This window comes from Daphnia pulicaria, chromosome 9 (genome assembly GCF_021234035.1).
Source record: "Daphnia pulicaria isolate SC F1-1A chromosome 9, SC_F0-13Bv2, whole genome shotgun sequence".
NCBI lineage: Eukaryota > Metazoa > Arthropoda > Branchiopoda > Diplostraca > Daphniidae > Daphnia > Daphnia pulicaria.
In genome coordinates this window covers 2,042,451-2,070,322 of record NC_060921.1, presented here as the reverse complement: position 1 = coordinate 2,070,322, position 27,872 = coordinate 2,042,451, and the positions used below count along the sequence as shown (strand labels likewise).

Sequence of the window (27,872 nt, the reverse complement as noted above, 5' to 3'; positions counted from 1 at the left end):
TATGTCGCAATACTTTGGTATCACAGAGCCCACCGTCCATAGAGATCGTCAGGTGCACCATGTTTGACTCCTATTTGTTTATTAATAAATTGGGAAATACTTGAGCTGAAGCGTATACAAACGTAATTTTGTTTTCTTATCCGACAACTGTTAGACTTGCAGAAACAGGAGGATCGACAGCGATGTGGTAACGAAGTTTCTTGGAACGTAAGAGGCTAAAAGTGTTGTCAAACATCACCACGTCTAGACAAGAAAGTGTAAAATCAAATTAACGTTTGGTTTTTTAGATAAATATTTATAATAGATGTTGAATTTTACGTTGACCCGGATTCGCGCAAATGAATTCGCCTTCTTCCATGATCAGGTGACTTTCAATTCTGCTCAAAGGTACCAAGTCATCTGTGTCTTTATCGGAACTCTTGTAATAGACTCTGAAGCCGATGTCTCCTCCCTCAGTCATAAATTCCCACCTGTTGAAAATCGAACCGCGTTAGTCTTTTCACTTATTTCGTCGCATACCAGAATAAATACAACACATACCTCAAAATTGAATTTGCGACATCAATTTTGTATTGCAGCTTTTTCGATCCGCCTGCTCCGATATTTATGGTTGCCATGTAATCTTTAGCCACAGGTGCGCTGTTGCTCAAGTAATATGAATGAGGGACCTCTCCGCCAAAGTTGAACTAAATGAACAATAAAAAAGAGCCTGTAAGCACAGCGCTAATGATTAAACAGTTTGAAACATTTTACCTTGCTAGGACATTTTGGATCACCGTCAGGATCGACCATCGTGCCACCATAGAATGCGGGCAACTGATCGGCATCGATTTCCTCAAGTAAAGCGGCCTTCCATTCTTCTTTATTACAACCGAAAATTCTCATTTTTGCTTGGGTTTCTTGCGCCACAAATGGTTTTAAAATGTTGTAGATGACCGTAAACAACTTGGGAGCTGATGATTACGAATAACAAAAAATCAATTTTAATGTCAAAAAATAAGTCACAAGTTGTATACAAAATTCGTTACCATTGATGACGAATATTCGACGAACAATATCAGGGTAATTCAAAACGTTCACTTTAGCTGCCTCAGTACCTACGTCCACGGCTGGAAATCGAGAATAATCAAACCACACAATTAGTATTTAAAAGCCAGTCTGTCGGAGTGCTTATTATACCTGATTTGCATACAATTTGCCTCATTGAAAGGCCTTCCACATCGATGATCAGCGATGATTGGTAAGCAACGTTTTTTCCTGTGCGCAAGCACTCTTCTCGCATATCCTGCATAAATTTTTCTTGATTGTAGTTGTGGAATTTCATGTATTCTTTTCTGGTGACCGATTGCAGAATTCCTCGGTAGTCTATCCGACCTTGAAGACTAATATAAACTGTAACCAAAAATAGAAAAATCGTTTAGACGCAATACTTTACTCTATGCAACTTTAGAGGCAATAAATAGAACAGCTTCAGAATGTACTTACGGGGACAGTCAAATTTATCGTAGCCAATCTTTCCATATGAGTGATATTTTTGGATTACTTCAGGCGGAGTCCATTTTAAGACATCATCAACTCCGTTCGCTTTTCGCCATGCCAACGACTTGATAAACAAACACGGCAATTAAGGTAAAATAAGTCCATCTGTAGCCTAATATGTGTTGCAATAAATACTCACTGCCCTAAGCATTTTTTCTGCTTCGTTTATATTGTAAGATCGGGCTACAATAGTTACGATATTTAATATTCAAAAAAAAAAGAAAAATTATTTTAGAGCCCAGAAAAATAAATGTTGGATAATTTTAAATTTACCGACAAGCCATTTCTGAATGAATTCATCTCTTTGATCAATCAATTGGCAATCCTGAATCCTTTTCTTAAACTGAAATTGGAATAAAACAAAAAAATTAATAATTGTCATCTTTAATTTCAATTTGTGCTTACCTCTATTAACGTTAGTTTCTTTTTGTCACTAGTTTCGTCTGGTGTAATAGCATCCATTTCGATCCACTTTTGGAGTCAGTTAAGGAACTCAATCACGGGGAAGACACATGCGCTCTGAATGGAAAACATTTTACGACATTTTACATTTCTATTGACGGGTACACGAAATTTATATATCTTACCGTAGTTCAACAATCAATAGACCAAAATTGACGATACTTCTATGTGCGAGATTCTCAGTGCCACTGATCTTGTTTTGGGGAAACTAGGACAATAAAACGGGACTGTTGTTCTAAGAAGAATGCTACCTAACATCACGAAACTGTTTTCTATCTCTCGGGGCTATAACCTGTTTGCTCTGACGTTGCCTTTGATTTTTCTCCGCTGTTCTCTGACCCATGATTAATCTCTTCCCACGTAAAATTCCCGATCGAAACTGGTATGTCAAACGTGAATAACATTCCCGTTGATGTTTTAAGAAATGTCACGAATTCGCATGGGATTTCACAATCCATTCTATCGTTGATTGTAAAAGCAACGAAAATAATTAGTGGGTAATAACTTTAAACACGTTGGATGCGAATGAAAGTTGGGTAGAAAAATTTAGATAATAAGTCCATGAAAAATACGTAGGCGAGAACCGGTTCTGGGGGAGCACAGTAGTCGTGCACATTCCGTTTCAAGCTTTTATAAAGCAGGTGGAAGGTGTACATTATCAAAAAGGCATAAGCATTTTTCTTCCCCTGACAGACACAGCTGCTGATTAAATAATGTCCAATTAGTTTCTCCGTTGAACTCGTTTAAATCCTCTTCAGCCAGCAGGTTCTGGCAGCCTTTTTGTTTAGTCATGCGGCCTACTTTATCTTACTATTATTTTTAATGATTTTAAAAATTAGAGCAATCCTACAACAACCCCAGATCATCAATAAAATTGAAGTAAAAATGCGATGGTTTTGGGTCTACATCTCTCTAGCCGGTTTACAATTTATTATTGACAGAATAAGTCTTGTCTTTAGTCAAATGTATACTACATCACAAATGAGACAAGACACCCACTATCTCGTAACTATTTAATAATGTTAAATGAAGTTCTCCGGAAAAGGACGCAAAAATGAAAGAAAAAAAGTAAGATGCTCATCATTAAAAGTTAATTTGGGAACTTTATATCCTCTTCAAAGATGTAGACTTACTAGACTAGTTCAAATTATCAACTTGAAAAAGGAAAATCAATAGCCTCTTCGTGATCCGCCGTCTGGTTGGTACCGTCTAGTCTCACAACGAAGCACTGCGTCACATTTTGATAAAAATCGTGAAATGCCCAATGAGATTTCTCGAGATGAGTGACCGAATCCGTCAGCCACGTAACAGAAGTTCGTACGTGACAAGGTTCCGGCGTCTCAGCGGCTCCACCAAGGAAAAAACTAATTTTTCACAAAACAAAATGGAAACATCAAAATATGTTTTTTGAAATTTTGCTAGGTATAATTCTACCTATCTGAATGGCGCACTTTAATTCCCGCTTTGGCAGTACATAGTCCTGTGAGATAGACGTCGTCGAAAGGAAAATAAGGTGTCGTTTGGGCAGCGGCCAACAATGTACTGATGGCACTTCCCGGCATTAGCACAGCAGCACCTCAACAAATCAAAATCGACCAATAATGACTCTCCTTTATGTTTTAAACCCCATAAAAAAGGGGTGGAACTTGCACCCTTTTGGTACATCACTCTGAAGGTCAAACATTGGCGCGGCCATTTTGCCATTTTCTTTTTTTCCTTACCCATCCCCTTTTTCGAGAAAGTTTTTTTGGCGGCCATCATGGATTTCCATCGCCGCGGGAATTTGAATTTTGGGGGAGGGAGACAAAAGAGAATATTCGTTCTCTTCCTTTAAAAAAGGTTTACACAACCTAATTTGCATTTTGGCCGAAAAGCAGACGAAAATGCATAAAATGTTTTAACAATTAATTCAAATTACCTCTAAAGTAAGGAGGATAATTATTCCATGGCCAATCTTGTAAGCTAACTTCCCATTTGCCATCTAGATTTTTTAAAATGCTATTCAATTAAATTGTTATTTACAATAAGATTTAAAGTCTTTAAATACCTCTTTGAGGTGGATTGTAGACCACGGATCCGTACACACTTTGTTCGGATGAGTTTAGATTTTTCATAGCCTCTCTTAGATTCCGGACATTGACGTACACGTCGTCGTCCACTTTCAATACGAAATCCACCCGAGAACAGCGATCGTTTATCCAATTGAGCAGTCCCACTACTTTCAGTGTCAGATTGTAGTAGTCGTCTCTCATTTCAATTTGTAAAATGTCATTGTGTTGGTCGTTTTCCGCCTCGATTTTCATCCGAGTCTCTTGGTCTTCCGGCAATCCGACGACGAAACCGAATCCGGCCAGATTGAGATCCGTCTGCTTTTGTAAATAACTCAGCCAAGTTTGGCGGATGACGATGCGTTTATCAAAGTAATTGGGGGCAGATATGATGGCCACAAATAGACTAGACACATTCAGGTGTGCCACGTTATTATTACGACACTTTGGAATTTCAATTGGATATCGAAAATAATTCACGTCGTTTAACACCGGCCCGAAATCGGACCGCAAAGGTATGACATCGTGTAAAGGACTTAACTTTGATTTAGCTATTATGTAATTTGTGTAATTTTGAACTCCAGCATAGGGGGTGTCACGCAAGTGGGAAGATAAATAAAGGAAAAAATCACGACTGATGACTGTCAAATCAACCACCTGCTCTGGTTTATTCGTTTCACCTGGAGATTCGACGGTGTTAGTTGCGGGATTGGCGCACGAATTGGACGCAAGAACAATTTTCTTTTGAATGAGCTGCTGGCCTACATTATTGTCCATTTCGTAAGCAGCCAGTGAAATGTAGACGACGACAATGAAACAGAGCAAAATCAAACCTTTGCCGATCGAAGTAGCAGCGCTCATATTGATATCGATTAATCAAGTTCCGCTCATTAGTTGACTAGGTATTATACACGCACGACACGGTTGTTGGTTAATCACACGTTGACTCTGTTACAGCAACACAGCACTATTTGGAAACATTCCACACCGCAATTTGCTTTACCGACTGTTTCGACTCACGACACTGAAATGGAAAGGTTTTCGATGCGAATAGTTTGATCTATTTACAGGCCAATGACATCATCGTGTCTCGCCAGCATATGCGCACAGCCGCAAAGCATTAGTCCATTATTTATGCAGCATCGATTGCAACATCAGCCTATATTTTTTAAAGTAATTAGACTGTTGTTAGTTACGGAATCTGACCTTCTATTTGACCTAAAACTGTCCAAGGAGAAATGTCGGAACGTAGGTTGAAACAGGAACTACATACGAACACAAATAGACGATCCGAACTAATAGCAAATACAGGTGAAACTGTATAGCTCGCTGTCGACTTGTCAACAGAAGCGCAGCTGATCTGGATAAACCTTTTTCTGTATCAGCCTATATGATGCACGACCAGCTCGACAAAATGTAACGCACTATAGGGCGTAAGTTGCTTATCAATTATTCGTAAAGGAAAGAGCTGAGCATCACCTGAAATTCAGTGCAAAGACCAGAAAAGACGTGGACTATAGAGTTACATTCTATTCTTCCATGGATAGTGTGTACAAGGCGTTCGGTGTATATTTGTACGACTAAGGAGAGATAAGATAATAAGATAAGAAATAGTCTACACTTTAATCGACTTTAATGTGAATTTTCAAAAATATTTCTACGTGTTTGTTAACGGTTATCTATATAAGTTGTAATTTTTCCAACGTCCTTATTTTTAAATCAATAACCTGAACTCACAGTAGGTAACGCACCTGGGGAGCGGTGCATTCGATACAACAAGTAATACGAGACTATCTAATATGCAGGTATACCGGTATTAGTAAACTACACAGGGCAATTTTCGCTTGTCGTACCTGCGGTCTCACCTATAGCCTTACATCATACCTCAATTATCACTAGGGAAACGACAAGTTAAATTAGAACATTGGCCAAAGAATGAATTTGCCTTTTCGACATTAATGATATCAGATTTTGTCAAGGTGTATTCATGAACTCGAAAGGGAATTCTGATGGAATAGCCGGCTCCATTACAGCGCTCTCAGAAAATGTCACAAAAGTCCTGTTGTTCTTCGCGTAATTTCGGAGAATGCAATGGATGGCCGCTGGATTTCGGTACAAGTTGTGACTGACAAAGTGAGATGAGTTCATGTGATCTGCTGACCGCATTGTCCACATTACAGCACTGCGCACAAAGCAAGGGTCGGCTGGGTTTTCGGGTTGATCGACGAAAAACCTACAATAAATTTTGATTTTTAGCAACAATTGCTTAGGAAAAGGAAAAAAGGGTTCATCATTTTCTACCGATCGGAAGTCCGGATGTGAAGCCCGGCTTTGGCTGCACAAAGCCCGATGACGTAAACGTCGTCCCATATGAAATAAGGAGTTGTTTGCGCGGCTGCTAGCAGTGAACGGACGGCACTTCCGGCAATGACGATTCCAGCGCCTTGTAAAAAAATTGGGATCCGGAACCATGGCCAATTTTCAAAACTTGATGGATTTTTACCTGAGTCAGTGACGACGTAAGGGAGGTATAATGAAACGAATGAAATGAATTGGAAATAAAAAGAGCAGCAGAAGCAATATAATAAATATGAACTACCTTCAGTCCGTGACGGATGACTTCCTCCGGCCTTGTGACCGTAAATACCAGGATCAAGTGGTGAAAGCGAGTGAAGAACCGTCGCTAAGTTATGGACGTTCACGTAGACGTCGTCATCCACTTTCAAAACAAAGTCAACTTGGGAGCAACGAGAATTCAACCAATTCAACAGACCAGTCGCTTTCAACGACAAGTTCCTGTACTTGTCGTACACGTTCACCTGTAAAATGTCGTTGTGTTTCGCACTTTCCTCGGTCAGTTTCTGCTGGACAGTTTTGTTCTTTGTCAGTCCGACAATGAAACCAAATCCCACGACGTCCAATTGTCTGTTGATGTTGGATTGATTTTTCAAATGACTGGGCCATGTCGAACGAATTGTGGCGCGCTTTTCAAAATTATTTGGGGCCGAGATGACGGCCACAAACAAGGTGCGTTCGTTTGTGTTGTTGTTGACTTTTTCACGACATGGAGCGATGCTGATGGGATACTGGAAGGAAGTCACGTCGTTGATAACTGGCCCCATGTCGGTCACAAGTGGTTCAACGTCAGTCAGCTCCTTAAGACCCAAATGGGCCGTCATGAATCGAGTGTAATTTTCGACACCGCCATACGTTGCGTCTCTTAAATAATAACTCAGGTAATTAAACAGATCCCGATCGATGGTTATGCTGGCACTTGTGATCGGTTTACAAGGAGAAGAACTGCACCGAGAAGAAATGAAGGATGAGGAGTTCGAGTCAGCAGGTGATTGCAGAAAATAGTAAATAATAATTGTCATTAACCAACCGGAGGCAATCAGCGAGAGACTTGGCCAAATTCGTTTCAGTACTGATCCCATGATGGTTTCACTACGACGCCTTTTGTGATCTACCACCTTTTCTACCAGGTGTATAGCAAGCTGCAAGCTAATGCGTAGTAAACATTTCGACACCAAGCATACTGGCTATATTGTATAATTTAATGTCACGTGATATTTTCCTCTACATTTTCATGCTTCGTGACTGCGTCCAGCTTCATCAGTTAGTAAAGGTCTGCCACTACGTCACACCTCAAATATACGAGCGCGTACGTTTAGCAATTGTTTAATCCTTTCTTTTCTACCAATTCAGGAATGACTCGAGTTTATTGCATTAATTAGTATTTTCAAATACTAAGTAAATTACCGAATCATTCTGATCACATTTTAACTAAGGTTGGTCAAATAATATTTTATTAATGGTTTCTTTCCAAAATAATTCACTTAAATCTTTCGTTTTCTTTATCAAATTATTATTGATCACTTTGAAAAAGGGAAATGAATCATTTCCGTCGGATCCGCCGTCTGAGTCTCACCATCCGGTCCTTGCTGGAAGATGCACTGCGTCACGTTATTATAAAAGTCCCGAGTGGCCCAATAGGATTTGTTGAAATGTTCCGCGGAATCCGTCAGCCACGAAACAGAGTTACGAACATGGCAAGGTTCCGGGGCGTCACCATAATCGAACATCACAAAGAAGCTTTTCATTTCGGATACGAATAATATAAAATATTTAAAAAACAGTTAATGGAATAATAATCTAACGGGCTCATCAGGCTTTATTACCTTGGGGAGCAGCGCACTTTAATCCCCGCTTTGCCAGTGCATAGCCCGGTGAGGTAAGTATCCTCGAACGCGAAATAAGGCGTGGTTTGAGCAGCGGCTAATAAGGAGCTAATAGCACTTCCGGAAATAATCATGCCGCCTCCGCTGACGTAAATCGGGTACTTAATCCAAGGCCAGTTTTCCAAACTAACTTTGAATTTTCCCTCTAAAATAAAAATCCGTTACAGGGTTGCCAAAAATTATTATTTCATTTATTATTAAAATTAATTAATCAAAATGTTTTTTTAAAAATCTTACCCCGTTGTGGCCGATCGTCAGTCTCGGATCCGTAAAGACTTTTCTCGGGCGGATGAAGAGGTTTCATGGACGATATCAAATTCCGGACATTGACGAAGATATCGTCGTCTACTTTCAGCACAAAATCCGCCCGGCAGTGATCTTTATTCAACCAATTCAATAGACCGACATCTTTCAGCGTTAAATTAAAGTAATGATCGATCATGTCGATTTGGAGGATGTCATTAAACTTGTGGCTCTCCACTTTGATCCGCTCTTGAATTTTCAAATCTTTTGTCAGGCCGAGAATAAAACCGTGGCCAGTTAAAATCACCGAGCGATTCAATTGCTTTTGTTCTAATTGGCGCAGCCATGTTTGGCGGATGAGATTTCGTTTGTCAAAGTGATCCGGTGCGGATATAACAGCCACAAAAAGTCCGGAAGCGTTAGTGCGACGAATCTTATCGTCTTGTCGACACGATTTAATTTCGATTGGATATCGGAATGAAGTGACGTCGTTCAACACCGGCCCGAAATCAGGTCGCAAAGGTACGACACCGGGTAATGGTTTGAGCCATGACTGGGCCACGATGTAGTTGGTGTAGTTTTTAGCTCCGGGATAAGGTGTGCCACGTAATTGGCTGGCCAAGTATTGGAAAAATTCGCGACTGATAACGGTGAAATTGCGATCAGACCACCATTTTTTTGATGGATTTTTCTTTTGGGCTGAATGGATAAATTGTTGAGCGTAATTTCGCGTTTCATTTTGGAGAAGATGGACGCCACTTTGAAATAATTCTGCGACGCTGTTCATTTTGTAAGCAGTCAGCGAAATGTAGACGATGCCAATTAAACTGAGCAGAATAAATCCTTTTCGAAATTCAGTTCCCAATACGGCCATAATAACTAGAAGGATCGAGGGTTCAATCTAAAACTGTCGCACTATATTCCGTATTCCTTCGCACAAACATTAGTTGACGCTAATTTTATTGGGTGGAAATTTTAAAACAAACTGAAATGCTGTCCAGTTACCAACAGACTGTTTGTATTACTCCGAAGGAACTACTGCTCAAGTGGCCAGCGACGACGTTGCTTTGAGTTTATTAAAATGCCAAAGACAAATTTGAAAATAGATGTTGCCCAACGTGTTGCAACCGAGTGTATACAATTGAACACACGACAGATGACGCAATAATCTTATATAGCGGTCCAGGTATAATAGTACTTGGCACACTATCATTAATTGTAAAATCACCGAGCTGAGATGCATGGTGGACCCGGAGGAAATTTGAAAGCACAGTGCTACTTGTTTTGTTTTTTGTTTTTTGAAATTTTGACGTCGATTGGCCAATGATTAGCCAATGAATAATTTTGTCGTTAGTCGTGTAACCTCGATTTAGGAATTTTTAAACTGATGTGCTAATCAAATAAGCCAATTCCAAGGTCTTTGAAAAGCTTTTATCGCGCGTAACCTCCAATTAAATCGTGGACGTTGCCCATCTATCGCGGAGCATGGAATGATACATACCCTTTCAAATCCGCTTTGAGGGGCCGTCTGTCAATCAGCAACAAACAAACAAAGTCCAGACATTGGCAACAGCCTTTAATTTCCACAGTTCCAACGCGGGTTCTAATTGCCTTATAGTACCGTGACCGTACCACCGGGATTTTTTAAACTTGTATACTTATTAAGACCATCGATAAGATAAGCATATCTGTTGATTTGATTGTGTTACCATGTCCTGTCCTTAGCGATTCGATTATGTGCGCATTAACTTGAACACTAATAACCGTTTCGGCCGCTGTTGAATTGTTCTCGCATCGTTTTAGCACGGTAAAAATGTCTAAGAATTCGTTCAAATTGTTTCTAGCGGCGATTGCTATTGGCATTGTTCCAGCATTGATCAAATCAGAAAGAAAACCGATCCTTGATGTCGATCCTATTTCTGCTCGCGCGTTATTGAACAACGACTTTGAAAGTGGCTTCGAGGAACCCTGGTATGACAGTTCACCATCGACTGTACACTGGATCGTCGAGGATTTCAGTTTGCAGTCAGAGTTGAACAATCCCGTTCCTGCGCCGTCAGCTGGCAGTAAATACCTGCGAGCCATTCGTAATGAGCAACTCTCTTCCGGCCTTCTCATCTTGCGCACGGTGACATTCACGGCCTTACCTGGTGACGAAATTTCTTTCAATTTCTGGATTCGGTCGCGATACACTGGCGGGAATACACTTGACGTAATAATTCATTTTACATCTGGGAATTAGTAGCTTTCTAAATATGTATAATGTTCGTAAATTTGTTGTTGCAGCTCGTGTTGGTCCAAGGAGGATTAGAAACGACTCTGCTGTCATTGTCGAGTTATTCCACTTCAGTGAATTTAGAATGGCGTCCAACTTCGAGTCCCATTCCAGTTACGGAGCCGACGGAAGTGACGGTATGTATGGAATCATATTGCAGTAAATATAATGGAAAAATAAGTTATTTAATTTCATGGCTGCAGTTGGTATTTTATGCGTACTGCGGAGGAAATGTAGAAGATGCTATTGCGATTGACGATATCGTCGTAGGATCTACCATTCCCACTACTACGATTCCTCCACCGACGACACCTTTACCTGGAGGTATCTTACCATACAAATTTCTACATTAATTTAAATTAATCACGTTTCTTTACACACATTTATTCTGTTTAGTCTGTGGTGGTACTTTCTACGAACCTAGTGGCATCTTTTCATCACCTAACTATCCCAATCCTTACGATAACAATGAAATCTGCGAATATACTATCCAGGTGCCGGAAGGAAATCGCATCGTTTTGAATTTTCTCGAGTTCAACACGGAGAGTGGTGCCGATTATGTCACGGTATAATACACCATTTTAAAGTTAACTGATTTCATCAAGTCAAATAATTATTTCACTTTCCTATTGAAAACAGGTGTACGATGGATTAACAACGGCTTCACCTATGCTGGTACGTGCAAGCGGATTAAGTACCGACTTACTGACCACTTCGTCGGGTTCCGGCTGCTTGGTTGTGCACACATCCGACGGTGTGAATAGTTCCAAGGGCTGGTCGGCCACGTACGCCACTGCTTAATCACGTCAACGATTTATTATTAATCCTATATATCTAATTCAGTCGCTTTCCAACTAGCACTATGACAATCGATGACAATTTAATGTAAAATGTAATGCTGTTTATAATACATTTCAAACAATAGTTTAATCATGCAATCATGTACCACACCAGTGTCGTCTGCTTTAATTTATTCGTTTAAAAAATGAAGCACAGTTGTTCAAGAGTCAAGACAAAGAAGTAAGAAGCATACGAAATTCAGCTGAAGGTAAAACACTTAAATTAAATTTGAAATGATTTCAATTCTAAAGTAGGTAAATTTTAAATGTTTTTAAAAAGTCACTTTTGAACGCTTTTAAAGTAATCGTAAGGATCGTAGTCGCAAGTTGTAAACCAACACAAGTTAACCATTTGTGGAAAACAATTATGTTAAAGCATGGCCTACTGTGTTAAAGAAAGCATGGTACAACCAACAAATGATTGTCACATTTCCTTGCAAGTTTTCTTAAACTGCTTCATGCTGCCAAACTATTGTAGTTTCAACAGTTTTACTTTGCAAATGCATCATTGTAATTTTAAACATTCCGATATTCTTAGAGGAAGACTGGAATGATTTGCCAACACATCGCTGTCTATGTTTCATAGTTTAGATTGTTCGTTGATGTCTTGTATAAAGTCCAACAGTGTTTCAATTTTAATCTCAATCAAGGTGAAACTAGAAAATGTTATGACCAAGAGGGACCTTTATACACCACCGGTATAGCCTAGTTATATAAGTATAAATTTCCTTTCAAGTGGATTCAAATGGCATCAGCATTGAAACCTGACAACAAACCTCAAAAAGCCTTATTGACACTTGGCAGAAAGTTGTCTAAGCGGCGCGGTAGCTTTATATTTTGACGATAACCAGACTTCCCCCGTCAGTCATTTTCATTGATTAGTTCTCTCTACTAACATCTGATTCGTTTTTGAAGCATCCGCTGTCTTCTGTGATAATACTTAGCTGTCAAAGTGCCAATCAAAGTAGACTAACCTTTCCTATCTCTATCGCTGCCTTCAAATAAAAGTAAAGATAAAATTATATGTAATAGTTATTGACGCCCCTGTGAGAGCAGTATACGTAAGTGACACTGTTGTCCTGTTTGGGAAAAGTTTTTCAATTGCTCATAAGGAATGAGCTGCCATACTTTTATAACGTTTTTAATAATCCTTATTGTTGTTACTACAGCTTGCTTTACCGTTCCAGTATCAAGAGCCGAGAGAATTAAAATCGATCCTCTTTCTGCTCGAGTGTCATTGGACAATGACTTTGAAAGCGGATTTGCTGAACCCTGGTACGACAGTTCACCTAACACGGTCCATTGGGTCGTAGAGACTTATAGTTATCCGACGGAAAACTATCTTGCTCCACCTCCGGCTAATGGTTACAAATACCTACGGGCTGTTCGTGACGCTCGTTTGACCCCCGGCCTCCTCACGCTGCGCACGGTGACATTCACGGCCTTTCCTGGCGATGAGATTTCGTTTAATTTTTGGATTCGTTCCAAGTACATGGGAGGGAATACCCTAGAGGTATTTCGCTTTATAAAATATTTAATAATTATATGTGATAGCTGATTGATGGTTTTATTTGTAGGTCGTCCAATCCGTTGGTGGTGTCGAAACCATTTTTCTGGTACTGTCAAGATATTCAACTGAAGATAATTTCGATTGGCTTGGGGCCTCTAGTCCTCTGCCCATCTCAGAACCGACTGAAATGACGGTAAACTCATTCAATTTCTTCCGGCTGAATGCCAATAAAGGTTATTGTGTTTCCAGTTGGTATTCTACGCCTTTTGCGGGGGAAATGCTGAAGATGCAATCGCTATTGATGACATAATCTTCAAACCTTGTGAAGATTGTACAACAGCAATATCATCGACTTCAACCACAGAAACAACAACGGATTTTACTGACTCCACTTCCACCGATCCAGTCTCATCGACTACAACCACTCCGGTTATCACGACAGTTTTCACTCCTCCCACTGTTCCATGTATTGGTCCACTTTGTCCAACAACAACGTCAACGGAAACAACCGCCCCATCGACGACGTCTAATAGTAATCTTTATAAACTTACAAGCCGGTCACTTCTAATTTCTTTACGACTTTTTATATACAGATGCTGGAACAACTGTTTTTAATCCCCCAACAGCCCCTTGTGTGGGCTGTTTGAAAATTGATCCTCTTTCCGCTCGATCGTTCTTGAACAATAATTTTGAAAGTGGCTCTGCGTATCCTTGGTACGACAATTCGTCGAACTCGCTCCATTGGGTCGTCGAAGATTTCAGTTCTCCGACGGAAAACTATCCCCCTCCTACTCCAAAAACTGGCGCCAAATATTTGCGGGCCACTCGCGATGCCCAAGCGACTCCCGGCCAACTTATCCTGCGCACCGTGACGTTCACGGCATTTCCTGGAGACAAATTTTCGTTCAATTTCTGGATTCGATCCAAGTATACTGGAGGAAACTACTTAGAGGTAATGGTATTTAAGAAAATGAAATTTCTTAAAAAATGTAACGGCTTTCCGATTGTTATAGCTCGTATTGTCTTATGGTGGTGTTGAAACAAGTTTGGCAGAGTTGTCGGGTTATTCCACTTCAGTGAATTTAGAATGGCGTCCAATGACTGTTCCCATACCGATTTCAGAACCGGCTGATGTGACAGTATATTTCACGCTACATTTTTTTATTTAGAACAGATCTCATTTTCAATTTTCATTTGCAAATGATTTCATATAGTTTACATTTTTCGCTTTCTGTGGGGGAAATACCGAAGATGCTATTGCCATTGATGACATTGTTGTGGGATCTTCTGGAACTAAACCATCAACTTCAGTAACTACCCCGACCACTACAACTACAACAACGACAACGACCACTAGACCAGCTCCTTTACAGGTTACCACTACATTTTTCACTCCTCCTACTGTTCCATGTATTGGTCCACTTTGTCCAACAACAACGCCGACCACTACACCAGCCCCTTCACAGGTTACCACGACAGTTTTCACTCCTTCTACTGTTCCATGTTTTGGTTGTCCAACAACAACGCCGACCACTACACCAGCTCCTTCACAGGTTACCACTACATTTTTCACTCCTCCTACTGTTCCATGTATTGGTCCACTTTGTCCAACAACAACGCCGACCACTACACCAGCCCCTTCACAGGTTACCACGACAGTTTTCACTCCTTCTACTGTTCCATGTTTTGGTTGTCCAACAACAACGCCGACCACTACACCAGCTCCTTCACAGGTTACCACTACATTTTTCACTCCTCCTACTGTTCCATGTATTGGTCCACTTTGTCCAACAACAACGCCGACCACTACACCAGCTCCTTCACAGTTTACCACGACAGTTTTCACTCCTCCTACTGTTCCATGTGTTGGTTGTTCAACACCAACGCCGACCACTAAACCAGCTCCTGGAAGTAATATTGGAAATTCTGTCAAAAGATGTCGACTTGTTCTTTTCTGCTTTCCTTTTTTAATTAATCTAAATTTATTTTAAGTTTGCGGTGGTACTTATAATTCTGCTAGTGGCACCGTCACATCACCAAACTACCCGTCTCCATACGGTTTCGACGAGGACTGCCGGTACAAAATCTCGATCCCGTCTGGTAATGGCATCAAGTTGACGTTCACTTACTTCAATACTGAAAACGGCTATGACTTTGTCATGGTACTCGATAACATTTGTTAAATTTACAAATTAGACATTTACTTGACAAGTTTTATTGTCATGAGAATAGGTTTACGACGGACCCACGGCCGCCTCTGCAGTTCTATTGCGGACTAGTGGTTACAATGTCAACCTATCGGTCACTACATCAACCCGCGATTGTTTGATAATGCACACGTCTGATTGGAAAAACAAATTGGTGGGTTGGACGGCGACTTACGAGTCCGTCTGATCCGGCATTAACTAATCGCTGTATAATAATAATATTGTCCCTATCTGTAGAGATTATTGACTTGTGTGTGGAACGAAAGTCTAATAGTGAACAGCATTTACTGCATTGCAACTGAAATATTAACCTCATTTTCTTCCGTATAGTGCTGTGCATACGATCCGCAATCTCTTGTTTTCACAGTTGGTTTTATCTTCTTCACTAAATGAAAACAACATAAGTTTTAATTCAGTCGAAATAACAGTTACTTTACCAAGCTATATTTGCTAGCCTATCTATCGATTTCTAAACTTAAGACTTTTGACATGATGTTTAATCTTTTTGATATGAGATTTGATTAGGGTCCTTGTGTGCATGTCCTTTGTACGGTCCGGTCTGATCTGAGCACAATTGGTCATTTGGTTCAGCGATTTACACAAGAATGAAGTTCACTTCCTTTAAATTATTCCTTTTGGCTGTTACTAGCATTGTCGTTTGCTGGGCAGGCAAAATTCCAGTGTTGGAAAAAAGTTATCCGTTTTTGAAAGTTGATCCTCTGACAACCCGAGCGTTATTGAACAACAATTTTGAAAGTGACACTGCGGATCCTTGGTACGACAGTTCACCGAACACTGTCCATTGGGTTGTCGAAGATTTCAGTTCTCCGACGGAAAACTATCCGCCTCCTACTCCAACAACTGGCGCCAAATATTTGCGGGCCACTCGCGATGCCCAAGCGACTCCAGGCCAACTTATTTTACGCACGGCGACGTTCACGGCATTTCCCGGAGACGAAATTTCGTTCAATTTCTGGATTAGATCCAAGTATACTGGAGGAAACATCTTAGAGGTATTGTGTTAAAGAAAATTTAATTTGTACAAAATTTAACGGATTTCCGATTGATGTAGCTCGTATTGTCTAATGGTGGTGTTGAAACAAGTTTAGCAGAGTTGTCGGGTTATTCCACTTCAGTGAATTTAGAATGGCGTCCAATCTCTATTCCCATACCGATTTCAGAACCGACGGATGTGACGGTATATTTCACGCTACATTTTTTTATTTAGAACAGATCTCATTTTCAATTTTCATTTGTCAATTATGTCATAGTTCATATTTTTCGCTTTCTGTGGGGGAAATACCGAGGATGCAATTGCCATTGATGACATTGTTGTGGAGCCTTCTGGTTCTGGAACATCAACTTCAATAACTTCCCCCACAACTACACCGACCACAACTACACCGACCACAACTACACCGACCACAACTACACCGACCACAACTACACCGACCAAAACTACACCGACCACAACTACACCGACCACTACTACACCGACCACAACTACACCGACCACTACAACTACAACAACGACCACTACACCGGCTCCTGAAAGTAAAATTGGAAAATCTTTCAAAGGATGTGTCGACCTGTTCTTTTTTCCGCTTCTCTTTTTTAATTAATCTAAATTTGTTTTTAGTTTGCGGTGGTACTTATAATTCTGCTAGTGGCACCGTCACATCACCAAACTACCCGTCTCCATACGGTTTCGACGAGGACTGCCGGTACAAAATCTCGATCCCGTCTGGTAATGGCATCAAGTTGACGTTCACGTACTTCAATACTGAAAACGGCTATGACTTTGTCACGGTACTCGATAACATTTGTTAAATTTACAAATTAGACATCTTCTTGACAGCTACGTATTATTTATTGTCGTGAGAACAGGTTTACGACGGACCCACGGCCGCCTCTGCAGTTCTATTGCGGACGAGTGGTTACAATGTCAACCTGTCGGTCACTACATCAACCCGCGATTGTTTGATAATGCACACGTCTGATTGGAAAAACAGTTTGGCAGGTTGGACGGCAACTTACGCGTCCGTCTGATCCGGCATCAACCAATCGTTGTTTAAATAATATTGACCCTTGTTCTTGTAGAGATTATGGACTGCATGTGACACGAAAGTCTAATAGTGAACAGCATTTACTGCATGGCAACTTAAATATTAACCTCATTTTCATCCGTTTAGTGCTGTGCATACGATCCGCTATATCATGCTTTCACAGTTTGTTTTATCTTCTTCGTTAAATGAAAACAAGATCGGCTTCGATTGAGTCGAGATAAGAGTGTCTAAACTAATCTACATCCCTTCAAGACTTTTGACATGATGTCTGACCTTTTTTATATAAATTTGATTAGGGTCCTTGTGTGCATGTCCTTTATACGTTCCCATCTCAGCACGATTGGTCATTTGGTCCAGCGATTTAAACAAGAATGAAGTCCACTTCTCTTAAATTTTTCATTTTGGCTGTTACTAGCATTGCCGTTTGCTGGGCTGGCAAAATTCCAACATCGAAAAATAGCGAAGAATTAAAGCTCCGTTATCCTTTTTTGGAAGTCGATCCTCTGACAGCTCGAGCTTTGTTGGATAACGATTTTGAAAGTGGCACTGAGGAACCTTGGTACGACAGTTCACCAAACACTATCCATTGGGTTGTCGAAGATTTCAGTTCTCCGGCAGAAGGTTATTCGCCTCCTCCTCCATTGAATGGCGCCAAATATTTGAGGGCCACCCGTGATGACCAACGAACTGCCGGGCAAGTTATTCTGCGCACGGTGACATTCACGGCATTGCCCGGCGACGAGATCTCCTTCGATTTCTGGATTCGGTCACGATACACCGGTGCAAATGCGCTGGACGTAATACCCTAATAATCATTTTAATCTTTATTGAGCGCGCTAGTTACAATCTTATTAATCATTCAATTTAGTTGGTTTTATCCGTGGACGATGTAGAAACAACTTTGATAAGTTTGTCTAGCTATTCGACTTCAGTGAACTTGGAATGGCGTCGATCATCCGTCCCCATCCTTGACATTGGTGCGTCTCCAACTGACGTAACGGTAAACTAGACTATTCCTTATTTTATTAATTGCAATTTCCTCTCCAAACTGATTTGATTATAATCACATTATTATTGATTTTGGGACATCCGCCAGTTGATATTTTACGCCTACTGCGGAGGGAATACAGATGATGCCATCGCCCTTGATAACATCGTCCTCACTCCAGCTTCCTTTGACGGAAAAGATGAATAGGAACCAAGGAATGCTTTTATTTTAGATAAAGGTCCAAATGTACTTTATGCAATCCATTTTATTCAACAATAAAAGCTCAAAAGAGGTATAAATCATGAAACCTAACCATATCTTCTTTTATTTGCTGGATTAAATTTCGATTAACTACTCAGTGGGAATTAAACGTTACACCACGATGGTTACACAATCTAAATCTGGCTCCACTTTTCTGTTGTTTAAAAATTGCGTGACTAGTAGCTAGATGTCGTACGTGCTGATTTTGTCGATTTCGTCTGCTTTTGTTTTCTTTAAAAATGAGACAAACAAAGTGTAAAAGAGATAAGAAAAAAAGTAAAACGGAATGCTGCCATTCGATATTCACCTGAAGGTAAAGTTCAATTTGAAATGATTAAACGTATTAACGTATTGCTAAAGTATTTTTTAAATGTTGAAAGTCAATCTGAAAAGCTATCGTGTTGTTCTGCGAAAACATCGTGGTAAAGACAAAATGTCCTACTGGCTCTTTGTCCATTTGAGTCAAGTTTAAAGTCAAAACATTGTGAATTTGGCAAACATTAATGTTGGGAAACCAAAATAAGTTTTTTGTCGATACACCGGCACCTTCCGGTTGAGTTCTCGGTTCATCACACAGTGGAAATTCATCTTTACATAATCTGGTCCCACTTTTCTCGTTTTCAATCACTCTTTGACAGACCCAATAAAGCACAGTAGATTAAGATTACTTTTCAGTTAAGATAACGAATCTTTATCAGGTATATATTGCATTAGCTGCCCCCATTTTTTGTCTTACGTTACAGCATGCTGTTCCATTGTGAACAACCAAACATATTCTTGATTCAAGTAGAATTTCTATTTCAATGCTAACAATTGATTTGGACTTGCCTGCAAATCCAACCGGTAGTAATGACGAGACAAAGTGCCTTCTGGTTATCAATTAGCTTTCTGTTGTGTCTACGTGGCGAACCTTCAGTTGTCAGTTCCCAATATCAGACGGGGAGACAAAGAGACGGACGAGCAGTGACAGAACTTTCCCATCTCGACAGCGATTTCGAAAATGGAATTCTGGACCCGTGGATTGAAGAGTCGCTGACAAGCGGTGTTCAATGGAAAATTGAAAACCGAATTTCACCCTGGGATTTGAATAACAAAGCGCCCCCGCAACAGAATAATGGGAAAAGTTATCTCAGAGTCGATCGTGGAACCAATTTCAAGTTTGGCGTGGCTGTTTTGCGAAGTCCGGCCTTTTCACTTCCGTCTAGTGAAAGTGACCTTTCTTTTTCTTTCTGGATTCGTTCGAAATGGCCACAATACACAAATCTCGAGGTAACTCTTAAAACTAATAAGGGATTTTAAAAAAAATGAATTAACTATTATTTGATTTCAGTTGTACTTGGCAGAAAACGGAAACGAAAGGCTGATGTTAAGCTTGTACAATTATTCGGTTGTAACCAATCAAGCATGGGAGACGCAATCCATTTCACTCATCGGCAGTTCATCTTCTAATACTTTTTCAGTAAAATATAACAACTTTCTGATATTCAGATGCTAAAATACTTTAATCTTTTTCCCGACGGAACCAGTTGGTGTTTTACGCTTATTGCGGAACCGACCCGGAAGATGCTGTTGCTATAGACGATATCCGATTTACCTCAAACCAGTTCACAGAGATGCAAACGACTCCGTCGGTTGAAAGTATAACATGACAATATTGAAAGCCTTTGTCATCTTTCACATATTTCTCTTCTATAATAACAGCGACTATGGACACGCAATCGACTGCTACTAACCCCGAATCCACAGCAATGACCACCACGATCCTTGCGGCATCGACGACACCTTCAGAACAAACCACAACGACCACTACATCTACCAGCACCGTGACTACCGTCACCACAGAAGTCCCAACGACAACAATATCTGCATCCTTCACGTGCCCAGACACTTCTGAAAAGAAATATCCAGATCCGGAAAACCCTTGCAACGGGAAATATTATCAGTGTTCCGAGGGCATAGCAACACTCACGGTAATTAAAATTTAAACTTGAATTAGGGAAAAGCTTAGAAACATAATAACACAACATTTTTACTTGTTACAATTTAGGATTGCCAAGCAAATCTTATCTTTAATAGCAATGCGCAACTGTGTATTCCCTGCAGCCTGGTACTCGCATGTGCCGCGGAATGCGACGAATAAATTGGTATTATTATTATTATTATTTTACTCTCCACAAATGGTAATATAATGTAAAGATAACAACGAAACCATAAAATTTTGTAACAAACAGGAGACCAGTGTTTGGAGTGGTAGTGACCTGGATTGACGAGGCTGAAAGAAGAGGTGGCTGATGGTTAATACTAAATAAACCCTTGCACAAAAAATTGGATATCGAAGTCGGTATGTACGCCATAACTCATAACTATAATTCACGGATCAGGTAAAGACAATAAACAATTGTAGAAATTCCTAAACATTTTGAAACTGTAAGTGCCGACTTAGGACGTCATTCATTATCTTTATATTGTTATCTCGACATCATCCAACGTAATTGTCACGCCCGGTGGAGCTTAAGCTCAGTCTCAGTTGCGATAACGTTCCATTGCATCGTGCCGTCTGTACAGCGTGATTAATTTATCTATTTTCATAACACCGTCCAGCAAGTTCTAGATTCGGCCAAAGTTACAAAATTGTGAATCGAAACAGAGTGATGATGAGGCACAGTAGTTCACTTTTAATTTCAATTGGCATCCTCTTGGGCTTTTTTGGCCAGTCATCAGTTATTGTCAATTCCCAGACGTGCGCCGTTAAAGGCGAAGGAAAGGGATTCGCTTATCTTTCATCCGGTCTAGACAATAATTTTGAAAGCGGAGAACTGCAGCCGTGGATTGAAGAATCAACGACGAGTGTCAAATGGAAAATCGAGGATTATTTTTCACCCTGGGAGACGAGTAATGCATCACCTCAACCGCTCAACGGTCAAACTTATCTACGCGTTCATCGTGGACCTTCTCTATCATTTGGAATAGCCGTTTTGCGGAGTCCAACCTTTACACTATTTCCAAACGAGAATTCCGTTTTCTCTTTTTCATTCTGGATTCGTTCAAAATGGCCCCAATTCACCAATCTCGAGGTTTAGTAATTGATTTCTTTTATTTCGTCCTTTTTCTAATTGAATTCTTTTATGTATCTACTCAGTTATACTTGGCAGAAAACGGAAACGAAAAATTGCTTTCAAGTCTTTACAATTATTCGGACATCACCAATCTAGAGTGGCGGACACATTCGGTGACATTGATTGGTGATTCTCCGTCTACATTATCGGTATGAAAACAATTTCAAAAAGTCACGTCGCTATTCATCGTTATCTGAACCCATCATAATCATTTTTGTCACCTATGTCATATAACTTTTGCGGTGCGCCGTCAGTTGGCATTCTACGCGTATTGCGGGACAAATGTCGAAGACGCTGTTGCTATCGATGATATCGTACTCACCTTGTCGCAACAGTCGACAACAATTTCATTTAGTGTGACAGACTTCACAACAGAAGAGATAACAACTACCGTGATCCCAAACACAGACACACCCACCACAACACCTCCCGAAATTACTTTCACCAGCAGTACGTCAACTACCACGACTCCTACCACGACTCCTACCACGACTCCTACCACGACTCCTACCACAACTCCTACCACGACTCCTACCTCGACTCCTACCTCGACTCCTACCTCGACTCCTACAACGACTCCTACAACGACTCCTACAACGACTCCTACAACGACTCCTACAACGACTCCTACAACGGAATTTACCACAATTCCATCTACAGAAAGCCCCACATCACCAACAACAATGACGTATGATACAACAACGATAGCTAATTTTTTCACTTGCCCAGATAATATCGACTTTAAATATCCGGACCCGAATAATCCGTGCAGCAGGAAATATTATCACTGTGAAAACTGTGTGGCGACGGAGCAAGTAAAAACGATTATATTTTTCTTTAAAAAATTATACAAATTATTTTATTTTATTTTTTAAAGTTTGCAATTATTTTGTTTTAAGGAATGTCCTCAAAAGCAGATATTCTATAATCAGACGCAATCGTGCCGCCCCTGCGTGCAGGTACCCTCATGTGATGACGAATGCAGAAATTGATTTCGAACCTGCTTGCTGTCGTTTATTTAAGTAACAGAGAAAATTCGTATCACTCATTTTAATTGCCTGTTGTTGAATGCCTCCCTAATTACCGTTTGACTTCGATATTATTTAACCAATGCATGTAATTATAGCTTTTGTATTCTGTCTTTTTCCATTGAAATAATTGTTATAACCGTGACAATCGACAAAATTTGTTAAGAGTTGTTAATGCCAAAAAAACACGATCGAAAGGGAAAGTAGTCTATTCTGTTGCCAAGACAATAATACGTTTGTTGTGACATCTCGTTAAAACCACAAAGGACTTTATGTACTATCTGACTCTTGGTACCTATTGAAATTGACATTTGGACATCCTATTGTGTTGAATCGTTTCCGATTAATAAAAAATCTTTCATTATTCTTTTAAATCACTTTATGCATAGAGCTCATTGTTTATCCCTATTCTAGGCATTGAATTCGGGGAAGTAAAAGCCTAAAAGGGAAAACAACTGGCGTTGAGAATGACCATCGAAGTGTGAAAACCGTTTGCAAAGCGGACTATATTTAAACACATCCGCACAGTTCAGACATCCATCAGTCTCTTGCTTGACACCACTGCAGATTTATTTTCAAACAAAATGAATACTTCAATGGTAAATTTTCTTTAAATTAAATTATTTAAAATCAAAATTAATTCCGTCTTTTTATCAATCGCAAAGATTTTCCTATTTTTCGTCTTATGCCTGGTTGGAGTAGCAATGGCCGGAGTCACCCGCTACGGTTTCGGTAATTTCAATATAAGATTTAATGTAACGTTATTATTCTATTTCTATTTCATAATTTTTAAACCAAAAACAAGCTAACGCCGGCTTCCAGCCTGGTGGAGGCATTGCAAGTTCTGGTCACGGTGGCTACGGACGCGGCTACAATACATTCGGAACGAACGTCTATTACGGAGGTGGAGTTGGAGGAGCCTTTGGTAACGAAATAAAAAAGTTTCATCATAATTAAGCACCTGTTTTAAATTTTTGTTTTGAATACAGGAGGCTCTAGCCACTATGGGCGCTAGAAATAATGTTTTCTTCCAACCGACCAAGAATGAGACGAGAATTGAGTTAAGACCATTTGTTTCGTGAACGCGACGTCAAGGAAAATTTCAGAATAATTTAAGTGTTTCCAAAGAATTTATTACCCATGACAATACACGGAAAAATCCCATATCCTGAGGCTTATGAGTTATTGTTTTGTTTTCACTTTCGTCGTCTGCTTAGTTTACGTTGGAAAATCGACAGCAGTTTCTCTTTGCGAAACGTAAAAATGAAACAAACCCATGAACAAACGTTAAGATTTCGTCTTGTCTTTGCTCTTGTGCTCAGTTCATTCATCAGGGTTTTTATTGAAAAGTAGTGAAATTTGCGTTGCTCAAAATGGTCGTGTAAGTTAACTCCAGATTAATTTCTGTGTGTAATTTTTTGTTTAATTTACCCTTCATGTGTTGTATGCTTTGCTTGTTTTAAGGTTTGATTTAGGCTATGTTTATAGATGAGTTAAGCATTTTAGTTTTAATGACATAATATATTTATTATATATTACTTTTTTGTAGTTGCAGCAAATTCGCTACCGTGTTAGCTTCTGGAACAGGCACCTTTGTGGAAATCCCATCTGATTACGGCTATGTTGTGTTTGCTGGCATTGCCTCAGGAATTCTCTTGGCCTGGCAGTCAATTCAGGTAAATAATATTTAAAAGCATTGACTATATACAGACTGGGTCACAAATAAATGTTTGACCTACTAATTTATTTTCCCAACAGGTTGGAAAAATGAGGAGGAGGTTTGGTATCCACTACCCCATTATGTACAGCCCCGAAACCACGGGTAATGGACAGTTATTCAATTGTTATCAGAGAGCTCATCAAAATACGTGAGTACCATGTAGAGTTATCAACAGGGAGAAACAACTGTCCTTGTTTCATACTAATATCTATTAACCTCTTGTAAAAGGTTGGAGAATTATCCACTTGTGTTGATGCTTTTATTTACTGGAGGATTGCAATACCCTATTCCTGCAGCTCTTGGGGGTGCTGTATGGATTGCTGGCAGAGTTGCTTATTCGAAGGGGTACTACACTGGAGGTATGCTAAAAGAAGACACATGCAGTCAAACACATTTTTCTTTCTCTATCTTCTCATTGTTATTTCTTTTCTCAACAAAAAATTCTTCTACATATTCCTCTTTGGTTTCATTACATGTGTAGATCCCACGAAGCGCATGCGCGGTTCGTTTGGCTATCTCGGACTAGCCATACTTTTCGGCTCATCAAGCATGTTCGGAGCCAAACTTCTTGGTTGGTTATAAAAGATCCTTGAGAACAATGACCGACACACTTTTAGATTTTTAAGAATCAAATGGTTGTTATTACTTGTATCCGTTGAATATCCGCCGTAGAAATTACAGTCATCTTGCTAAATACACACGTGTAGCATATGAAAACGGAATAAGACTCTCTATTGTAGTCTAATGTTACCAGCATGCAATCATCACACTAAAGTTGCCGGAACATATTTTTTACGTGCACTCCAGTAGTGCATGTGAACAACTTGTACCGCTCTAATCTCGAGTGGCGATCAGTATCACCTGATAAGATGGAGAGATTGTGTGCTTTACGCTGGTTGTGTGGAATTAGTTAGATTCTTTCAGCTAAAAATCACCAAACGAATTCCGCTCCCGTCTTATTGTACAAAACAACACAATGGCAGCGTACGTACGAGTTCCTATTTCAAATGTTATTTTTATCTAAATTTCTGTACCATTCTAATCATGTATAGTATACACAGCCTTATGGTTTATTCCCTTATCTGTATAGTTAATATTTCAACTTTGAATGATTTTGCAGGTACAGCACATTTGCTTCATTTTCGGATTTAGGACCTGCAATTATTAAAGTAAATCCTGCATATGGGTATGTTATTCTTACAGGCGTGGCTTCCGGATTTCTCTTGACATGGCAAGCGTTTCAGGTTTAAACTCATAATTCATAAGGCAAAACAAACTGAGTCATTTTTGTAACGAATTTGCTTAAATTTAGGTTGGCAAAATGAGAAGGAAAGCGGGCATAAATTATCCCATCATGTACAGCTCAGACACTACGGGAAATGGTCATCTGTTTAACTGCTACCAAAGAGTCCATCAAAATACGTTAGAAGGGTATCCCCTTTTCTTAATGCTACTTTTTACGGGAGGATTACAACATCCTATCCCGTCATCCGTGGCAGGAGTCGTATGGATTATTGGCAGAGTGATTTATTCCCTTGGATACTACACCGGCGGTAATATACAATTTAAAATATCTGGGTCTTAAACATAAATTAATGTCTGTGTTTTTATTTAGATCCAAAGAAACGTGTACGTGGAGCATTCGGAAACTTATCCATCCTAACACTAGCAACTTCTTCGATTATGCTAGCAGTTAGACTTATAAAATGGCGTTAGTTTGTGTGCCAGTCGGTATTAATTCTATAGAGGCTTTTAGCCACACATTTATGTGCTTGAAAATTCAGTATTACTATTACATATTTTTTAAAATTCAGTTATAAGAAAAGCATTTTAATCAAATGAAAATATTGGTTTTTTGGTCGACGACACATTTGCGGTTAAAAACTATGTAATTTTTAACCAACGTCGATCTGCCAGCACAAGATAAGCAGCGAAGCGACTAGAACGTTGACTTGTGCTGCATCACGGTGATGATGATAAAAACCAAGCCCCCAAGCGTTGTATGCTTGTCGTTGTACAATCGACAGCGTATGTTGACTGATGATAAAATACATGTAAGAGTAGATTTTCGAGACATACGTGAAATAAATTTTGTCATCGACACAAGTATTTATTGTGCGCTTTAAAAATTGAAAATTTATATTTACCCGTCGCGCTTCGCGAATCACTTGTTTAAATTTTGCTTAATCAGCGCGCTTTTTCGTCTGCTTGTGTCAAAACTGTATTTGGTTTGCAGTCAACATGGTGGCTATTGAATTATTACCGCATTATGGTAGGTTATTACTATTTGTTGTATGGCTATATCTCTGTCATATTCTTGATTTTAAATTCTTATACTAGGCTCGGTTATTCTTGTCGGAATTGCATCTGCTTTTCTCCTCACTTGGCAAGGAATTCAGGTTGGAAAGATGAGGAAGAAGTTCAAGATTACCTATCCTACAATGTACTCAAATGACAACACCCTGTTTAATTGCTATCAAAGAGCTCACCAAAACACGTAACTAATAATTCATTTGAAGCAGGTAGAACTATTTTTACCTAATCATTGTCGTTATTTCAACAGACTGGAGAATTACCCACAGTTTCTAATGCTGCTGTTTATTGGAGGCCTTCAATATCCATTGGTTACAGCAGTGGCAGGTCTGGTTTGGATTGCGGGCAAGGTGTCTTACAGTTTGGGGTATTACACTGGTGGTAAGTTCATGCCCATTCAAATAACATACATTTGAGACTTATATATAACTAAAATATTGATGATAATATTACATAATAACAGATCCTGCCAAAAGAATGAGAGGGGGATACAGTTATATTGGACTGTTAACCATGTTGGGAACATCTCTATGTTTCGCCTTTAAACTCCTAGAGTTCTACTGAAAAGTGAAGCAATTAAATTCTCTTTCGTTTAGCTCCAATATTACCTAGATGTGTGGGCAGTATGGCAGCTAGTCACTTGAATTTTCACAAATCATAGCACTTCTCTAAAAAAATCAGTAATTTCTAATATGTTCACTGATTACCAAGTTTTTCTACATTTTGTTATTTTTATGAATTTCAAAACAATTATTAATAATTTCACTTTGGTGGTTTATGGATCAAACATTTTTTGTAAAACAGAATAGTTGATTAAAAGTAATAAAAATGAAACTATCACATAAAAAATGTTATATCACTAAAAAAAGGAAACTTAAAACCCAGGTGTCTTCTTGTAATCCAGATAAGTTTACTCTTATTCACTGGTATAGGCACTGGTAAATTGAAAACATTTAAGACCCAAAATAAATAAGCATCGCAAATTTCTAGTCGATAAATTGTTGATAATTCCATAT

General features: G+C 39.5%; 10 protein-coding genes across 17 annotated transcripts; 7 read left to right on the top strand and 3 right to left on the bottom strand.

Annotated features, from left to right (window-relative positions):
• Positions 1 to 62: 62 nt before the first annotated feature.
• Positions 63 to 5,554, bottom strand: LOC124313109 (SEC14-like protein 2). Of its 4 annotated transcripts, XM_046777846.1 has the most exons (15): positions 4,049 to 5,525; positions 3,920 to 3,982; positions 3,436 to 3,577; positions 3,135 to 3,365; positions 2,127 to 2,811; positions 1,945 to 2,058; positions 1,813 to 1,882; positions 1,679 to 1,722; positions 1,486 to 1,603; positions 1,180 to 1,392; positions 1,029 to 1,109; positions 754 to 953; positions 541 to 686; positions 319 to 470; positions 63 to 243 (listed from the first exon to the last, which is right to left on the bottom strand). In XM_046777846.1, exons 6-15 carry the CDS (start codon positions 1,999 to 2,001, stop codon positions 137 to 139), a joined length of 1,188 nt encoding a protein of 395 aa, XP_046633802.1. In that variant the 5' UTR covers positions 2,002 to 2,058; positions 2,127 to 2,811; positions 3,135 to 3,365; positions 3,436 to 3,577; positions 3,920 to 3,982; positions 4,049 to 5,525; the 3' UTR covers positions 63 to 136. The 4 variants fall into 4 exon arrangements, with proteins under 4 accessions (XP_046633802.1, XP_046633800.1, XP_046633801.1 ...); XM_046777844.1 differs by lacking the exons at positions 63 to 243; positions 319 to 470; positions 541 to 686; ... (5 more) ...; positions 1,813 to 1,882; positions 1,945 to 2,058 and having other exon boundaries at positions 2,235 to 2,811; positions 4,049 to 5,554; XM_046777845.1 differs by lacking the exons at positions 63 to 243; positions 319 to 470; positions 541 to 686; ... (6 more) ...; positions 1,945 to 2,058; positions 2,127 to 2,811 and adding an exon at positions 2,899 to 3,035 and having other exon boundaries at positions 4,049 to 5,554.
• Positions 5,555 to 5,912: 358 nt separating this feature from the next.
• LOC124313105 (lactosylceramide 1,3-N-acetyl-beta-D-glucosaminyltransferase A-like) lies at positions 5,913 to 23,131 on the bottom strand. 2 transcript variants are annotated; one of them, XM_046777837.1, is made up of 4 exons: positions 23,119 to 23,131; positions 6,649 to 7,204; positions 6,351 to 6,552; positions 5,913 to 6,282 (listed from the first exon to the last, which is right to left on the bottom strand). In XM_046777837.1, the coding sequence occupies exons 2-4, from the start codon at positions 7,169 to 7,171 to the stop codon at positions 6,024 to 6,026; spliced, it is 984 nt and encodes a 327-aa protein (XP_046633793.1). In that variant the 5' UTR covers positions 7,172 to 7,204; positions 23,119 to 23,131; the 3' UTR covers positions 5,913 to 6,023. The 2 variants fall into 2 exon arrangements, with proteins under 2 accessions (XP_046633793.1, XP_046633792.1); XM_046777836.1 differs by lacking the exon at positions 23,119 to 23,131 and having other exon boundaries at positions 6,649 to 7,575.
• On the bottom strand, positions 7,873 to 9,614 carry LOC124313101 (beta-1,3-galactosyltransferase 5-like). Its single transcript, XM_046777830.1, has 3 exons — positions 8,528 to 9,614; positions 8,231 to 8,435; positions 7,873 to 8,144 (listed from the first exon to the last, which is right to left on the bottom strand). Exons 1-3 carry the CDS (start codon positions 9,405 to 9,407, stop codon positions 7,925 to 7,927), a joined length of 1,305 nt encoding a protein of 434 aa, XP_046633786.1. The 5' UTR covers positions 9,408 to 9,614; the 3' UTR covers positions 7,873 to 7,924.
• Positions 10,266 to 11,753, top strand: LOC124313218 (seizure 6-like protein). Its single transcript, XM_046778024.1, has 5 exons — positions 10,266 to 10,745; positions 10,820 to 10,945; positions 11,012 to 11,132; positions 11,205 to 11,374; positions 11,448 to 11,753. Exons 1-5 carry the CDS (start codon positions 10,347 to 10,349, stop codon positions 11,607 to 11,609), a joined length of 978 nt encoding a protein of 325 aa, XP_046633980.1. The 5' UTR covers positions 10,266 to 10,346; the 3' UTR covers positions 11,610 to 11,753.
• On the top strand, positions 11,782 to 15,662 carry LOC124312978 (mucin-2-like). The gene is made up of 9 exons (XM_046777604.1): positions 11,782 to 11,856; positions 12,817 to 13,160; positions 13,225 to 13,350; positions 13,407 to 13,689; positions 13,751 to 14,109; positions 14,171 to 14,296; positions 14,372 to 15,068; positions 15,150 to 15,319; positions 15,390 to 15,662. Exons 2-9 carry the CDS (start codon positions 13,140 to 13,142, stop codon positions 15,549 to 15,551), a joined length of 1,944 nt encoding a protein of 647 aa, XP_046633560.1. The 5' UTR covers positions 11,782 to 11,856; positions 12,817 to 13,139; the 3' UTR covers positions 15,552 to 15,662.
• Positions 15,748 to 17,524, top strand: LOC124313173 (flocculation protein FLO11-like). Its single transcript, XM_046777952.1, has 5 exons — positions 15,748 to 16,377; positions 16,437 to 16,562; positions 16,636 to 16,918; positions 17,004 to 17,173; positions 17,252 to 17,524. Exons 1-5 carry the CDS (start codon positions 15,970 to 15,972, stop codon positions 17,411 to 17,413), a joined length of 1,149 nt encoding a protein of 382 aa, XP_046633908.1. The 5' UTR covers positions 15,748 to 15,969; the 3' UTR covers positions 17,414 to 17,524.
• LOC124313349 lies at positions 17,650 to 18,725 on the top strand. Its single transcript, XM_046778231.1, has 3 exons — positions 17,650 to 18,227; positions 18,299 to 18,430; positions 18,527 to 18,725. Exons 1-3 carry the CDS (start codon positions 17,802 to 17,804, stop codon positions 18,623 to 18,625), a joined length of 657 nt encoding a protein of 218 aa, XP_046634187.1. The 5' UTR covers positions 17,650 to 17,801; the 3' UTR covers positions 18,626 to 18,725.
• On the top strand, positions 19,013 to 25,260 carry LOC124313137 (microsomal glutathione S-transferase 3-like). Of its 4 annotated transcripts, XR_006910678.1 has the most exons (12): positions 19,013 to 19,948; positions 20,010 to 20,138; positions 20,206 to 20,317; positions 20,381 to 20,649; positions 20,727 to 20,823; positions 20,911 to 21,753; positions 21,819 to 21,944; positions 22,050 to 22,610; positions 22,695 to 23,422; positions 23,489 to 23,555; positions 23,629 to 23,748; positions 23,813 to 23,996. XR_006910678.1 is itself a non-coding variant. In XM_046777883.1 (8 exons), exons 4-8 carry the CDS (start codon positions 24,197 to 24,199, stop codon positions 25,123 to 25,125), a joined length of 477 nt encoding a protein of 158 aa, XP_046633839.1. In that variant the 5' UTR covers positions 23,280 to 23,422; positions 23,489 to 23,555; positions 23,629 to 23,748; positions 23,813 to 24,196; the 3' UTR covers positions 25,126 to 25,260. The 4 variants fall into 4 exon arrangements, 1 of the variants encoding a protein (XP_046633839.1); XM_046777883.1 differs by lacking the exons at positions 19,013 to 19,948; positions 20,010 to 20,138; positions 20,206 to 20,317; ... (3 more) ...; positions 21,819 to 21,944; positions 22,050 to 22,610 and adding exons at positions 24,373 to 24,499; positions 24,582 to 24,691; positions 24,772 to 24,902; positions 25,025 to 25,260 and having other exon boundaries at positions 23,280 to 23,422; positions 23,813 to 24,204; XR_006910676.1 differs by lacking the exons at positions 19,013 to 19,948; positions 20,010 to 20,138; positions 20,206 to 20,317; positions 20,381 to 20,649; positions 20,727 to 20,823.
• A 105-nt stretch (positions 25,261 to 25,365) lies between these two features.
• Positions 25,366 to 26,356, top strand: LOC124313442 (microsomal glutathione S-transferase 3-like). Its single transcript, XM_046778373.1, has 4 exons — positions 25,366 to 25,527; positions 25,664 to 25,787; positions 25,856 to 26,096; positions 26,159 to 26,356. Exons 1-4 carry the CDS (start codon positions 25,520 to 25,522, stop codon positions 26,257 to 26,259), a joined length of 474 nt encoding a protein of 157 aa, XP_046634329.1. The 5' UTR covers positions 25,366 to 25,519; the 3' UTR covers positions 26,260 to 26,356.
• A 276-nt stretch (positions 26,357 to 26,632) lies between these two features.
• On the top strand, positions 26,633 to 27,854 carry LOC124313467 (microsomal glutathione S-transferase 3-like). The gene is made up of 4 exons (XM_046778410.1): positions 26,633 to 26,815; positions 26,884 to 27,040; positions 27,107 to 27,237; positions 27,320 to 27,854. Exons 1-4 carry the CDS (start codon positions 26,785 to 26,787, stop codon positions 27,418 to 27,420), a joined length of 420 nt encoding a protein of 139 aa, XP_046634366.1. The 5' UTR covers positions 26,633 to 26,784; the 3' UTR covers positions 27,421 to 27,854.
• The last annotated feature ends 18 nt before the right edge of the window (positions 27,855 to 27,872 follow it).